The sequence below is a fragment of the Oryza sativa genome, chromosome 1 (assembly GCF_034140825.1).
Source record: "Oryza sativa Japonica Group chromosome 1, ASM3414082v1".
NCBI lineage: Eukaryota > Viridiplantae > Streptophyta > Magnoliopsida > Poales > Poaceae > Oryza > Oryza sativa.
This window is the reverse complement of record NC_089035.1, coordinates 16,456,615-16,471,224: the sequence shown is the minus strand read 5'-3', so window position 1 is coordinate 16,471,224 and position 14,610 is coordinate 16,456,615. Positions and strand designations below refer to the sequence as shown.

General features: G+C 48.9%; 1 protein-coding gene and 1 pseudogene across 1 annotated transcript; both read left to right on the top strand.

Moving 5' to 3' along the window:
* The first annotated feature begins 9,566 nt into the window (after nucleotides 1-9,566).
* On the top strand, nucleotides 9,567-9,693 carry LOC112937694 (small nucleolar RNA Z247; annotated as a pseudogene).
* A 3,094-nt stretch (nucleotides 9,694-12,787) lies between these two features.
* LOC4325226 (protein DMP2) lies at nucleotides 12,788-13,995 on the top strand. Its single transcript, XM_015788120.3, has one exon. It carries the CDS (start codon nucleotides 13,075-13,077, stop codon nucleotides 13,750-13,752), a length of 678 nt encoding a protein of 225 aa, XP_015643606.1. The 5' UTR covers nucleotides 12,788-13,074; the 3' UTR covers nucleotides 13,753-13,995.
* The last annotated feature ends 615 nt before the right edge of the window (nucleotides 13,996-14,610 follow it).

Here is a 14,610-nt window from a genome sequence, read left to right as displayed (position 1 = left end):
TGGGGTTTTGTTTATCCTAGGGTGAACAAGGTAATAATAACAATAGCAACAATAAGGTCATAACAAAGGTAAATAGGCATGGCTAGATAAAACAGTGATAACGCGGGAATTTAAATAAAGCGATAATGCAATAATTTTAAAGCAACATAATTTTATAAACTGGGATTCAATATGTTCAAGGATGATGTGACTTGCCTTGCTCGCTTTCCCAAACGCCGGCTTCAACTTCCACGAAGAACGGATCTTCCGAAGCTGCAGCGTCTACACGACCAACGGAAAAGAAAAGGCTTTTACTCTAATAAACTCCATATAACAAGCAGAAACAAAGCACAAAAATGGGTTCTTGACTTCTTAAGAAAAAATTAGAGACTTGAACGGTCCAATTCCGAGTTCAAATGGCCAAGTTATGGCCATTTGAAGTTTATATGCTCTTTAAATGAATATTTGCGAATTTCTTCATTTAAATTTTAATTTAAAATGGATTTATTGCGTCAGCCGAGGGGAGGGGCGCGCGGACCGGGTCCACGGGGGTGGGGCCCATGCGGCAGCCCCACGGCCCACGGTGGACCGGGCGCACCCGGGCTCGCACCGGCCGGCGCCGTGGGTCCCACGCGTCAGCCGCACCCGAGGGCGCGGGCGGCTGACAGCCGGGCCCCACGCGGCAGCCGCACGGTGCGCCCGAAGGCGGCCATGCCGGCACAGCGGCGGGAGGTGGCGCGCCCGCGCCCCTATGGTCGCCGGCGGCGGCCATAGGCACGGCGGAGCGGCGGCCGAGAGAGGGGAAGGGAAGGGGGAAAAGAAGCGGCGGTCCACGGCTCACCCCGGGTCGACGGCGACGACGGAAACGGCGACCGGAGCGAAGGAAGGCGGCGGCGCGGCTCGGGTGGACGGGGTCGACGGTGCTCCGGCGGTCGGCGACCGAAACGGAGGGGTGGACGAGGTTGCCGGGGATGCGGTGAAGCCGAAGGTGGCGACGCCGAGGCGGGAGGTGGTCCGGGGCGACGACGGCGGCGGACCGGAGCTCGGCGGTGACAGCGGAGAGAGAGAGCGACGGCGCGAGCTCGATTCCGACGGGGAGAGAGGGCGGCGAGTGGCGGAAACGGTGGAGGGAGGCACGGGGAAGGTTTATATAGGATTGGGATGGGGAGAGAGCGGCCGAACGAGGGGGAAACGGGCGCGGAAGATCCGGTCGCCATTGATGGCGCCGGCGAGGTTAGGGGAGGGGTTTCCAAACGAATCCGAGGGAGAGAGGGAGGGAAAAATGGGGGGAAAGAGGGAGGGAATCACGGGGAATATTTCCCCCCTCTTGATTGCACGCGGGGCGGACGGGGGCGGCGGGATTCGCGGCGGCGGCGGCGGCGCTAGGGCGCGGGCGGGGCGGCGGGAGCGGCGGGAGGAAGGGGATGACGGGTGGGCCCCACCCGTCAGCGAGGGTGGCGGGCGGGCCCGCCCATCAGCGGCACGCGCGCGGGGAGGAGGCCGAATGGGCCGCGGGGAGAGGAGAGGGAGGGGGAGGGAGCTGGGCCGGACCGGCCCAAGAGGGGGAGGGGGAGGGAAAGGGAACTTTTTAGGGTTTTTCTTTTTATAAAACCTTTTTAACTTTGTTTATTTCTTCTTAATTATTATTTGTGCTCTGAAAATTCCACTAAAATTTATTTACGCATTTTAGGCTTTTAGGAAATATACAAAAATCCTCCAAGCCTTATTTGACTTTTAACTTTGCACATTTTAATTGTTGGAGGCTTTCACACGGATTTTAATTATTCTAGGCATAATTTCGGGGATGTATTTTAGAGTCGTTTTGGGACGCGACAACACACGCTTTCGATCGGTGACTACGTCCTCCGACGGGTTCAAAGCCAAGCAGGGCACAACAAGCTCTCACCCAAATAGGAAGGACCGTACACGATCACACAAGTTCTGTGGCCAGGCGCATTCAAAATCGCAGACAGCGATGGTCGCGAGTTGACAAATTCCTGGAACATTGATCAATTACGTAAATTTTATGTATAAGTCAATAGTATCCATACTTGTAAGACATCTTACAGCTTCAATAAACCCTATTTTTTAGGTACAGACTACAATCAAAGTGTTCCTTCCCGATGATCCCTTACCCAGATGACACCTAGCGTTGAAACCTATCCTCTTGTCCCTTTATGCCGTCTTGACAAGGCCTCCGAGGAACCTAAGGGAACTTCGGCTGGGGACGCCTAGAGCCGATAAGGCCTTGTCGGATCCTATAGAGATGAAAGACCATGTAAGATCTGGTCGTAAAAGAGTTCTCGCCGTGCGTATTAACCAAGCCGTGTAATCGGAAATAAACTTTCCATCTACACGGCTGGGGGCTAGGATCAGTGCTTGTTCAACCAAGGCAGGTCAAAGGTCCAAGAGCCTTATCTTCCGAGAAGAATTCTCCGACGACAAGGCTAGGGGCTAGGGAGAGTGTATAACTCAAACGACTGATCGAAGTCGCGAAGTGAGAAGACACTCATACATACTTCATCCAGAGTAAGGAAGCTTAGTTAGATAGATTTCTTTTCTATTACACAAGTATTTCTTACAATTCCATCAAAATCCAAAACTATATTACACTTTTTCCCTAAGACATTTGTCACAGGATACGGAGACTACCAAGAAGGCCAACGCCAGTCCATCGACTGAAAAACCATCTCCGCCAGCGGCGCCATCGACTTCGCCAGGCCATCTATCTCCGTAGGAGTTCTCCGAGAACGAGAAACCCTCCGTGGAGGAACTCGAGGTGCAGCTGCGGACGATGATCTCGTATGGAAGCCAACACGTCATATCGGCTTGAGCGACGACACTCCTGCTTCAAGGCTTCGTCGATACGTTGACCGATGCCTTCGAGCTGGGCGTAGGCCCCATTCAACCACGAGATGTATCCGGCCGCCGATTCCTCGGGATCCCCACGAGGTACTCGTAGCTCTCTACAGACTCGTGACATGGATGTGCAGTAGCTCTTCAGATACGAGTTGAACCACACCTCACAACCCCAGAGTGTCTCTACGGCCTGATCCTTTCTCACTTCCAGCATAGTCCTCTCGAGTTCCGCGACCTCAAACTTCGTCCTCCGATACTGGATGCGACGATCCTGGTCAGCAAGCGCACTCTCGAGATCTGCTCAGCATGGAAACGACTAAGTCAAGCTGCTCTTCTCTCCCGAGAACACAAAAAATTAAGTCGATCTAGACGGAAGGGCAACGGAAATGATAACAAAGACAACCAACCTAAGGGAGTCGCCACCATGCTCGTTTCCACAGGCGAACTCCGATCTACATCGCCTTCCGGCACATGTGGCTCGGACGCAAGTAACGGAATGACCACTGGCAACTCAGGTTGCCCGTGCTGCTGGACATCCTCGACATCAACATCTCTACAAAGGACAACAAAGTACTCGAGATCAAAATGCTAAACAAAGCTAAGGCAATGACCGCACACACTAGTGCGGTTGGGACCAATAAAAGTTTTACAAAGCATGACTAAAGAGTAGAAGAGAGCTAAGACCCTACTCTTCAAAAAGCGGGAGGACGGACTCCCCCAGATCACCGACCTCCTCCATCACATCCTTGCGCGTGTCACTAGTCGCCCCCTGATCCAAGATCTTCCAAAGATCGAGTTTAGGGTGTGCCAGCCTCACACACGCAAGCACGTGGCACGCCCTGGTGTAGATCCCGTTAGACGTCTCCTCTCCGATCCTGGCCGCATGCTTGGAGGGGATCTCCTCCATCGCCGTCACCAGCTCCGCAAGAGAAGACGTTAGCGAGAACTCATCGGGATTCGCCGGGATGGTGGACTTGATACCGTACTCCCCGGCGAGCTGGTGCAGACCAGTGTAGGTGACCCGCAACGAGCCACGGAACTCCGACAAGTTGTTCTCAAGCTCCGACATGCGGTGCTCGAGCCCCTGCCGTTGTCGCTTGTTCCCGGCCACCAGTTCCCTCATCTTCTAGAGGTCCTCGCGAACCTCTGCCAGATCGCGCGCCAGCCGATCGGCGCGCTCGTTCGCCGACGACGTAGCCGCCGCCTTTGCCTCCGCGATCTCGCGGCTAACACCGCGAGCACCGGCCTCGAGGAGGCGCCCCATCTCAACCTGGAGCTCCTCCCAGGTGAGGACGGCAGCCGGCGAACCACGACCAGCCACGAGATCGCTGGCTGGGCCGCTAGGCGTTGCCTCACGGCTCCTGGGTACCACCACGACATCCGTCGAGGCCGCGGCAGGAGACGCGCTGGAGGTCCCTCCAGACCTATCCTGCACCGCCTTCGCCCGCGCTGCCCTGCGAAAGGCTGTGATTGAGACTGAGTTCGACGAAATTACGAAACCTCAAATTCATTCACTCACTTCTCGCTGAGCATGACAAGCCGCTGCCGTCGCAGAGGCGGGGGAGATGCGTCCGAGGCCTGGAGTACAAACGATATGATGTGAGGTGGGAGTTTTCTGACTACGTGATCAAATAACAGGAGAACTTACCGAGGGAGTGGGTGTCTTCCGACGATGTCCGACTATAGAGGAGAATTTCCTCCTCTTTTTCGGAACGTCGCCGCCACTCGTCGTGGCAGCGGTAGCAGCAGAGACAGACACCTCCCTGGCGACCTTCTCCTTCAGTGACGCCGCCACCTGATAGTCCACGAGCGGCCCGATGATATCAGTCGGAGGGAGAGCCTACGCTTCATGAAGTCATAATGCGATCCCGGAAGAAAAATGCAAAAGGACCGCTGAGTACACTTACATTGATGGCAGCATCGCGCTTGGCTGCCCCTTTCTCGCAAAAGGGGACGGGGACGTTGCTCGTCGTTGTCAGGCCGCTGATCATCAGTTGGCTGACACGACGCTCCACGGTTGCGCTATACAAGCCTGTAGATCGAGACCAGAATCCGATAAGCTGGGAAGAACACGCGCATAAGGGAGTCAATTTAACTAAAAAGGAAATACCCCAAGGAGAAACCCGGGTCGTGTCCTCTGGCCCAGAATAATCAAAGGCAGGATGGGCTCGAGCCTGAAGCGGCTGGATCCACCTACCAATGAAGTCGGCAGCAACTTCATACCCCGACAACCCCCGTTCTCGGAGGTCGTCAATGATATCGATGAAATATTGGAGGGAAAGGGTCAAGGCGGGTTTGGTGGTCCAAGATGGAACCTTGTCTGGTTGCTCCTCAGGAACAACAAAGACCGGATCCGAATCCTCTATCTGAAGATAGAACCACCTCCCACGCCATTTGCTGCGAGATGAGGGGCACTGAAAGGGGATGTATCACGACTTCAGGCCATCCCGAAGTCGGAAACCAACACACCCGGACACCTTTTTGGATTCCATCCAGCGTAACTCATAGTAAAAGCGGAAGAGGTCAAGAAACGGCTCCACCCCAATGTAGGCCTCACAAAGATGCGTAAAAATACTCAGGAAGGCGATGGAGTTGGTGTTCAAATGGAGCAAGGAAAGACCGTAGAAATTCAAGACCAAAAGGAGAAATTCAAAAGGCGGAGGAAGAAAACCGCAGAGAATAAAGTCCTCAACTGCAACCATGCGACCCAGGACAGGCTGGGGTTCAGTACCTCCTACTTCCCTCTTCGCGGTCCCGCGACCGGGAAGGGCGCCATCCTCCTGCAGTTTCTTCAGTGATGCACTGGTGGAGGTAGACTTGTCGAGATCCATGGCCACCGGAGATCACCGGAGAAAGGACCGAGATGAGTTGGCTAGGGTTTTTGTGGGAGCGAAGAAGACAAGGGACGCTTGGAAGCTGGAGAGTTTTTTTAATAAGCGGACCTCAAATTGGATCCCCAAAACTCCCTTAAATAGACGCACCCCCGACGGTGCGAATTCCAAGGAAAGGAGAGAGATGGCCGCCGGAAATTTCTAGGTCCATTACGCGCGACAGTTTCTCGGACTTCAATTTAAATTCACTCATGACCGTTGAGCTTCACCTGGCGTTGTTGATCACTCCTTGTCTCTCGGTCATCACGCCGAGAACGACGACAACTTCGACATCAGAAGTCGCGATCGGTTTCACGAGTTCATTTAAGCAGAAGTCGGGGGCTACTGTCAGGGTTACGGGTAGGGTATACCCTCTACCCTTCAATATACGTCATGTATCGATATGGTATGCTCACGAGTATACGGACGTGTTCGGCATACGTTAAGGAAATTCATCATGGAGTTCACAGATGGAAGGAGTCCTATTCGGTCAGTACTGGGTCATCATTGTGTCGTGTTCAGTCCGGCTTCTCCGAGTCCTACTTGGAGACAGTTGACCTGCGATATAAAAGGGACCCCCCGGAAGGACCTAAGGCATCGAACCTCAGAGCCAACACATACACCACAGCCTACGAAGCCGGAGCTTGTCAGAGCCAAGTCGCTGGGAGATCTAGTCGAATCAACTAGACTACGATCTCGTCGGTATCGTCGAGTTCTGCTATTCCCTTTGTAATTTGTGGTTTCCACCATATAATCCCATATCAACTAGATTAGGGCTATTACCTACCAAGGGGCTTGAACCAGTATAATCCCTGTTTCCTGTTTGCTTGATGTCGTACTACGTAGATCCTCGTACCAGCGTACCTCAATACCCTCTATATCTGGTCTACAGGTATCCCCCGTCGACAGAATCGCTAATTTTCCATGCGAGGTCCAACAATTATAGCTAGGGCATGAATCCCAGCTCCAATAAGTGCACATGCAAAGTTCTTGACGTAGAATATTCTCTCAGGTTTTTGCATAAGATATAAAACCACCCCTAGGCTTGTTGGCATCGGCCACACTCAAAAAATTATGCACATAATCAATAAACTCCTTCGACCGTCGGTCCGTGGTATACATCCATTGCTGATTCATCTACATGAAACAAAGAAATGTAAAAGAAGTCGACGAAAGTGAAAATAGTTAAATAAAAAGCATTTAATAATTTAAAACACTATAATTACTCAAAACCAACAGTAAACATAGAAAGCCCATACACACTCATACACATAGAAATCGTATATGAGGAGATTGTCATTGAGCTTACAAATCTCTATGACAATTTCTTTAGAAAAATATGAACTATATTTTTTCCTGTATTATCCTTATTTTAATTATTTTTAAAGTTTTTTAAAGTTCTAAACATATTTTTAATGCATTCTTCTTATTTCTCACTATTCTAATGATTTTTAAATGGACTTATTTTTCTTTTTTTCTTCATTTTCTATAATTTTCCGTTGTTGTGTTTTTTTAACATTTTTATCCAAATGTTTCCAATATTATGAAGTACCCTTATTTTCTCTACAAAATTCTCTCCTCTTTTTTCATATACCTTTTTGAGAGAGTGACGTACAAAAACATAGCTAGAAAAATAGAAAAATAATATGTTAACCATACATCGATAGAAAATGAAGGTGCTAACCTTTTATATCCCTTTGATTTGTGTTGTATCACCAAAATATTTTCACAAAAAAATTTGGCAGCACCTCCCTTCCTCCTAGTTCCTTTACTTTGGCAGCAATAGCTCGGGCTGAAGGAGGAAAAAGACATATAAAAAGTAAATTATCTTTATTACCAAGTTGATTTCACCAACCGATACTAAAGATCCCAAAAATCTTTAGTTCCGGCTAGGACTAAAGACTTTATCTTTAGTATCAGTTGTTTACACAAACCTGTACTAAAGATTCTGGGGGGCAGACACGCTCTAACAGGATTTGAACAGGGAGAAAAAATTATCTTCAGTATCAGTTGGTGTTACCAACCAGTACTAATGATTGCACAGTGTCATTGGACTTTTTAACCAGTAATAAAGATGATCTTTAGTACCGGTTGATAATAGATCCGAGATATTTGTGTTTTAGGGTACCACGATGAAAGATCAGTTCTCCAATGGTGAAGGTAAGAATACCCAAAAGTTAGTCACTCCATTATGTTAACATATGCAAGAGGAGAGGACGGTGAAGAACAAAATTTCCGTCAATAAGAAACACATGAATATTGTATGAGAGAATTTGCATGAATTATAAACATCTTTATAGTTCAATTGAGAAAAAAAAATTACAAGCAACTTATCGAGGGTCTAGAATCATGTATGGATGACCCATAGTTATCAACTGATATATGATACACTAAAGATTCAAAATCTCCTCCATGACCATACCTATTGCATGATGCATATGTCTATGCAGTTAAACAGATCATGGTGCTCTTCAGAGACCTGCCTGCAACTTCCATATGTGAAGTAGTGTCATTTACCTCGTCGTTGGGGTTGACGGTGTCGAGTCGGGCACACGGAGCCGCATACGGAGGCGTGGGAGGAGGCACAGTAGGTGAGGGGGCCGGCAGCAACGGAACAAGATAGCTGCACGGTGTGGTGGAGACTTGGCAACAATCGTGGGCGGTGGTGTGTGGGTGTGAATGACGGGCGGAGGTTGATAGTGAATAAGCGGAATCGGGCGATGACGTGGTCTTTGAGACAGGTGGCGATTAGTGGCGGATCACAATGGGGATTTGTGCCGACCGAACACCACGGTGGTCCCAACAATGATGGATCGGTGGCATGATGGCGGAGGTGGGGGATCGGCGAGGATGGGGCAGAGGATGTGTGGGATCGGTGACAGCGAGTTGGGGACTAGGGTTCGGCGATGCTGAGAGCTGGATTTGGGGAGCTGGATTTGGGGTGGAGGAATCGGTGATGAATAGCGGTGTAAGCCGCGGTGTATGGGGGCAGCGACATTTGCGAGAGGAAAAGGATTGATGGGGGTGCGATTTAGGGCAGGAAACAGCGATCCGCGTTGCGCGATTTTGGGAGAGGGTTCGGATGATACGCAAGGGGTGCAGGGGCGGGTGTTAAAGATATTGTTATTTTATGTGATAGGATAAGTTAGTCCTATCTGTAGTTAGTTGTTTTCCGATAGATTGATTTGATCTTATCACATGTAATGCGTGATCTGTTGTAACAGCCACGGTAGGGGCTTTTCCTACCCTATATAACATGCAGGCGAACCCGAGAGAAAGGGTATCGTTTCCTCCAAAGTATTACATGGTATCAGGGCCTATCCCTTCAATACCGATTCAATCTCTCCAATCCTATCTCCATCTATGGCTTCTTCTTCCTCCGTCGGCTCTCCTTCCTTGCATGGGCAGATGGTGTCAGCGAAGCTGACCAAATCCAACCATGTTCTATGGAAGGCACAAGTTCTTGCCACTCTAAGAGGAGCTCAGATGGCAGGATTCCTTGATGGCGCAAGCCAGGCGCTATCGGCCATCATGTTGGTGTCCGGCAAGGACAACGACGGGAAGGAGGTCACCGAGAAGGTGTCAAATCCTGCGCATGCGGTGTGGATTGTGCAGGAGCAGCAGGTTCTCAGCTACCTACCATCTTCTCTCTCGCGCAACATGCTAATTCAAGTCACCACCCTGACAAGAGCCTCTAAGGTGTGGGAGGCTATCGAAGGGATCTTTGCTTCTCAATCCAGGGCACATGTGATCAACACGCACATGGCGCTGTCCACCACCAGGAAAGGCAACCTTAGTGTTGCCGAATATATTGGTAAGATGAAAGCTTTGGCTGACGAGATGGCATCTGCAGGAAAGCATCTTGACGATGACGATCTGATCTCATACATCCTCACAGGCCTTGACTTCGTGGTGTCCTCTGTTGCTGCACGTGTAGAGCCCATGACAGTGGGTGATCTGTATGCGCAACTGCTGAGCTTTGAGCAGCGCATGGAGTTGCTCCAAGGCGGTTCGCGGTCCTCTACAAACTCCATGTTGTGTGGAGGGTGCGGAGGTGGACGTGATGAACACGGGCATGGAAATGGCGGTGGCGACCGCGGTCGTGGCTACTGCCATGACAATGACGGAAAGGGCAACAACACCAACAAACCAATCTGCCAGCTGTGTGGCAAGGTTGGCCATACTGCCATCAAATGTTGGAAAAGGTTCGACACCTCTTATGCAGGGGAAGAAAAGGTTGCTAGAGCTGCCATGTCCACCTATGGCATAGATACCAACTGGTATGTAGACACAAGAGCTACGGATCACATCACCGGTGAGCTTGAGTGAAGGACAAATACAACGGGAACGACAAAGTTCACACTGCTAGTGGCTCAGGTATGGATATTAACTATGTTGGTTCAGCTATTGTTCATTCACCTGTTCGTGATCTACATCTCAAAAATAGCCTTCATGTTCCTAGAGCCCAAAAGAACTTAGTATTTGTGATTGAACAATAGTTGAACCAAGTCCGGGATAGACACACCCCACAGCCGACATAGACGCACCCCACAACCAGCAGCACCGAGTCTGGGATCTCCTATGGCCTCTATCCCTGTGATTGAGCCGTCGGAGCCATCTGCAACAGTAGAAGAACATTCACATGTGGCTGCAAACGATCCTGCTCCAAGACGGCTGACACGCTTGCAGCATGGAATCAGAAAACCAAAAGGATATACTGATGGCACAGTGAAGTATAATCCTAGTATGGCCCACTAACAGAGATAGGAGAACCATCTACTTTACATGAAGCTCTTAGTAACAAGAATTGGAAAGATGCCATGGATAAGGAATTTACTGCTCTTATGCATAATAAAACTTGGCACTTAGTCCCACATATACAAGGAAAGAATATAATTGATTGCAAGTGGGTTTACAAAATTAAGAGAAAAGCAGATGGTTCGATTGATAGGTATAAGGCACGGCTAGTTGCAAAGGAGTTTAAACAAAGATATGGTATTGATTATGAGGACACTTTTAGTCCTGTTGTTAGGGCAGCAATTATTCGTCTAATCCTATCGATCGGTTGCAGTTTCTAGAGGTTGGAGCCTAAGACAGCTACATGTACAGAATGCCTTCTTGCATGGTTATTTAGAAGAGGAGGTATATATGAGACAACGACAAGAAGTCTCTGCACTCGCTGTCTAAGTTCGACAAGGCACTTGGCTTGAAACAAGCACCGCGAGCTTGGTACTCTCGCCTAAGTAAGAAATTGTAGGAGCTTGGCTTCACTTGTTCGAAAGCTGACACATCACCGTTTTTCTATAACAAGTATTAGTATTTGTTGATGATATTATTGTTGCAAGCTCCACACAGGCACTGAGTGTTTGTTAAAGGATCTAGAAAAGGAGTTTGCACTTAAGGACTTGAGGGATCTTCATTACTTCTTGGGAATCGAAGTCAAGAAGACCAGGGAAGGTTTGCTATTGACTCAAGGAAGGTACCACTTCTGAAATCTTACAAAGAGCAAATATGAGTACATGCAAACCTGTAAACATCCCTCTGTCCACGTCGGGAAAACTATCATCAATGAGGGATTGTTTTGACTCTACACAGTATAGAAGCTTAGTGCTTTGCAATATCTAACCTTGACCTGGCCAGATATTTCTTTTTTTGTGAACAAAGTATGCCAATTTCTGCAGCAGCCCACAGCAGCGCACTGGAGTGCGGTCAAACGGATACTTAGGTATCTTAAGGGAACACAAGATGTAGGTCTGAAAATTAATGTCTTCATCTATTATGATTAGTGCTTTTTCTAGTGCTGATTGGGCAGGATGTGTAGATGATAGAAGATCAACAGGAGGTTTTGCAGTGTTTTTAAGATCAAATCTTGTTTCCCTGGAGTGCAAGAAAATAAGCAACGGCCTCTAGGTCCAGCATGGAGGCTGAATAGAAGGCTTTGGCAAATGCAAACTGCAGAGGTAATGTGGGTAAGAAAATTACTTGATGAAATTAGTGTCCCACAATCTGGTCCAGCAAGGCTTTGGTGTGATAATCTAGGTGCAACCTATCTATCAGCAAATCCAGTCTTTCATGCTAGAACTAAGCACATAGAGATTGATTTTCACTTTGTGCGTGAGCAAGTGGCGTAGAAGCTACTGGATATTAAGTTTGTGCCAACAGATGACCAAGTAGCAGATGGGTTTACAAAGTCACTTCCTGTTATAAGGCTTGAAATGTTTAGAAACAATCTCAACTTATATAAGTTGTGATTGAGGAGGGGTGTTAAAGATATTGTTATTTTATGTGATAAGATAAGTTAGTCCTATCTATAGTTAGTTGTTTTCCGACAGATTGATTTGATCTTATCACATGTAATTCATGAACTATTGTAACAGCCACAGTTGAGGCTTTTCCTATCCTATATAACACGCAGGCGAACCCGAGAAAAAGGGTATCGTTTCCTCCAAAGTTTTACAGTGGGGATGCGCGGAGGGAAGTGCAGGAGAGAGGGAGAGCAATGTGTGGATCTGGAAGGGAGGTGCTATGGGAGAGGCGCGGATGCGGAGGGAGGTGTAGGAGACGCGCGGATATGTGATGGTGCCGTTAGATGCAACTCATCAAATCGTTTTGGATCGTTGGATTTGTCACATAATGAATGAGTAAAATGAGTTGGTGAACTATAAGGTAGATAGATGTAAAAGAGAAACAAAGGGAAAAGAATTCACGGGGACCACGTACATGGAAAAGGTTATACCAAAAAAAAGGAGTGTCACCGTATCTGGTAGCAACTAGATCTCCCACGCCGGCGCGCGAGCATCAGCGGTTTTGTTGCGTAACACCGAATGTAATCATGGCGTCCATTCGTCCAACCAGGGCGCCAAACACAACTAGCTGTAGCTGGCTGCTGAAATGGGAAGTTTGTTGTGGTTTGGCCGGTTTCTGACGCGCGCAACCGCAGTGCATGAAATAGGTTCTTTCTTGCCGTTGTAACCAAAACGCATGCATACGTACGTAAGTGACACCAGCCACCATGCATGCGAATGGCCAGGGAATATATGCATTGTATCGTATGTGTTTCAGGCACAAGTACGACTCCGCTGGGTTGGCATCGTCACCTCTCGAACTATTTTCTTGTTGCTTGTTGTAAGTTATAACTGCTGCTCCCCCACTTTTATGTAATATACTTGCACTAAATAAAAGGGCAGCGCAGGCAACAAAGCCGTTCACCTGTCGCCACCATCCAAACCAAGTATCTCGTGCCTCGCAAAGGAGAAGGGAAAAAAAAAAACCTAGTATCTCGTGATATCTGTCTCCTCCAAACAAAAAAGAATCTGTGCAAGATCTCTCTCCCTCGATCGATCTATCAGCTTGCAGCAGTGTGCACATGGATCCTAATGCCGTGCACGTCCAAATGCCCGCCGTTGACACCGAAGCGTGCTGTGACGATGAGAAGAATCCGCAGCCTGCACGGGAGATCATCAGCGACCACGTCGCCGTTCGGCCGACACCGGCGGTGGACAAGACGCTGTCGGGCGCGTCGGACCTGTTGAAGCTCCTGCCGACGGGCACGGTGCTGGCGTTCCAGGCGCTGGCGCCGTCCTTCAGCAACCACGGCGTCTGCCACGCCGTCGCCAACCGGTACCTGGTCCTGGCGCTCATCGGCGCCTGCGCGGCATCCTGCATGCTCCTCTCCTTCACGGACAGCCTCATCGGCCACGATGGCAAGCTCTACTACGGCGTTGCCACCCTCCGCGGGTTCCGACCCTTCAACTTCGCCGGCACGCGGGAGGAGCACGGCACCGTGTTCAAGGACCTGTCCAGGTTCAGGATCACTGCGCTCGACTTTGTCCACGCCTTCTTCTCGGCGGTGGTGTTCCTGGCCGTCGCCTTCGCCGACGCAGCCGTGCAGACGTGCCTCTTCCCGGAAGCAGAAGCGGACATGAGGGAGCTGCTGGTGAACCTGCCGCTTGGCGCCGGGTTCCTGTCCAGCATGGTGTTCATGATCTTCCCCACCACCAGGAAGAGCATAGGCTACACAGACATGACGCCCCACTCGCAGTGATGACATTTCATTCAAATGCATGCAGCCATGGAGTGTACACCATCCGTCCCAAAATAAATTAAATCCTATGTACAAATCTAGATGTAGTAATATTATCTAGAATCGTAATTAGGATTTAATTCTTTTTTGAGATGGAGGGAGTATATATAGGATAATATTTCTCTCCCAAGTACTACAGAATGTTCTAATTAACAAGCTAACAAGCTATATGCATGCAATACATCTAACAAGCCCTTCAAGCTATGGTCAGCTCTATCTGGGCTTTCATGAATTAAGTTGTATACTGAAGCTCCGAAGACACGTACTCAAGAGCCACAATAACTGTTTTTTTCACAATTTGGTACTCTTGAAAAACTTATTTCATAAATAGACCCCTGAAAAAACTTATCCCTAAAATGATTCTTTTTGGGGCGCTAGAGTCACTGGCACCATCGTCCAATGGGACGGCGCCATATCCAATGGAAAGCTAAGAAGATAATCTTTCCAATGGTTCTGTTCCCATATCCAAATTCTTTCCGAGTCATCGGGAATCGACCGTACAAATTGACGCCCATAATTTGTTCCGATGCTGCGTCGTCGTATTTTAGCCCTTGGGCCGTGTATCGTGTTGGTGCCTATTAGGGTTATGTCAAGGGGTATTTGCACGACCCTAAACTCTATATATTAGTAGCTGCCGCTACCTTTAAGGTTTAGGTTTTGCTTATATTATTCTGTCAAGAACAGTTTCGCTGATCCTTCGGTTTGAGATCCCAACTTGTGAGCTTAATCATTCATATGCAATTTGGTTGTATTATTTCTTGTTCTTGTTTGTGTTCTTTGATTTGCAAGGAGGGATTAGCCTTCTCGACGAGGTCAACC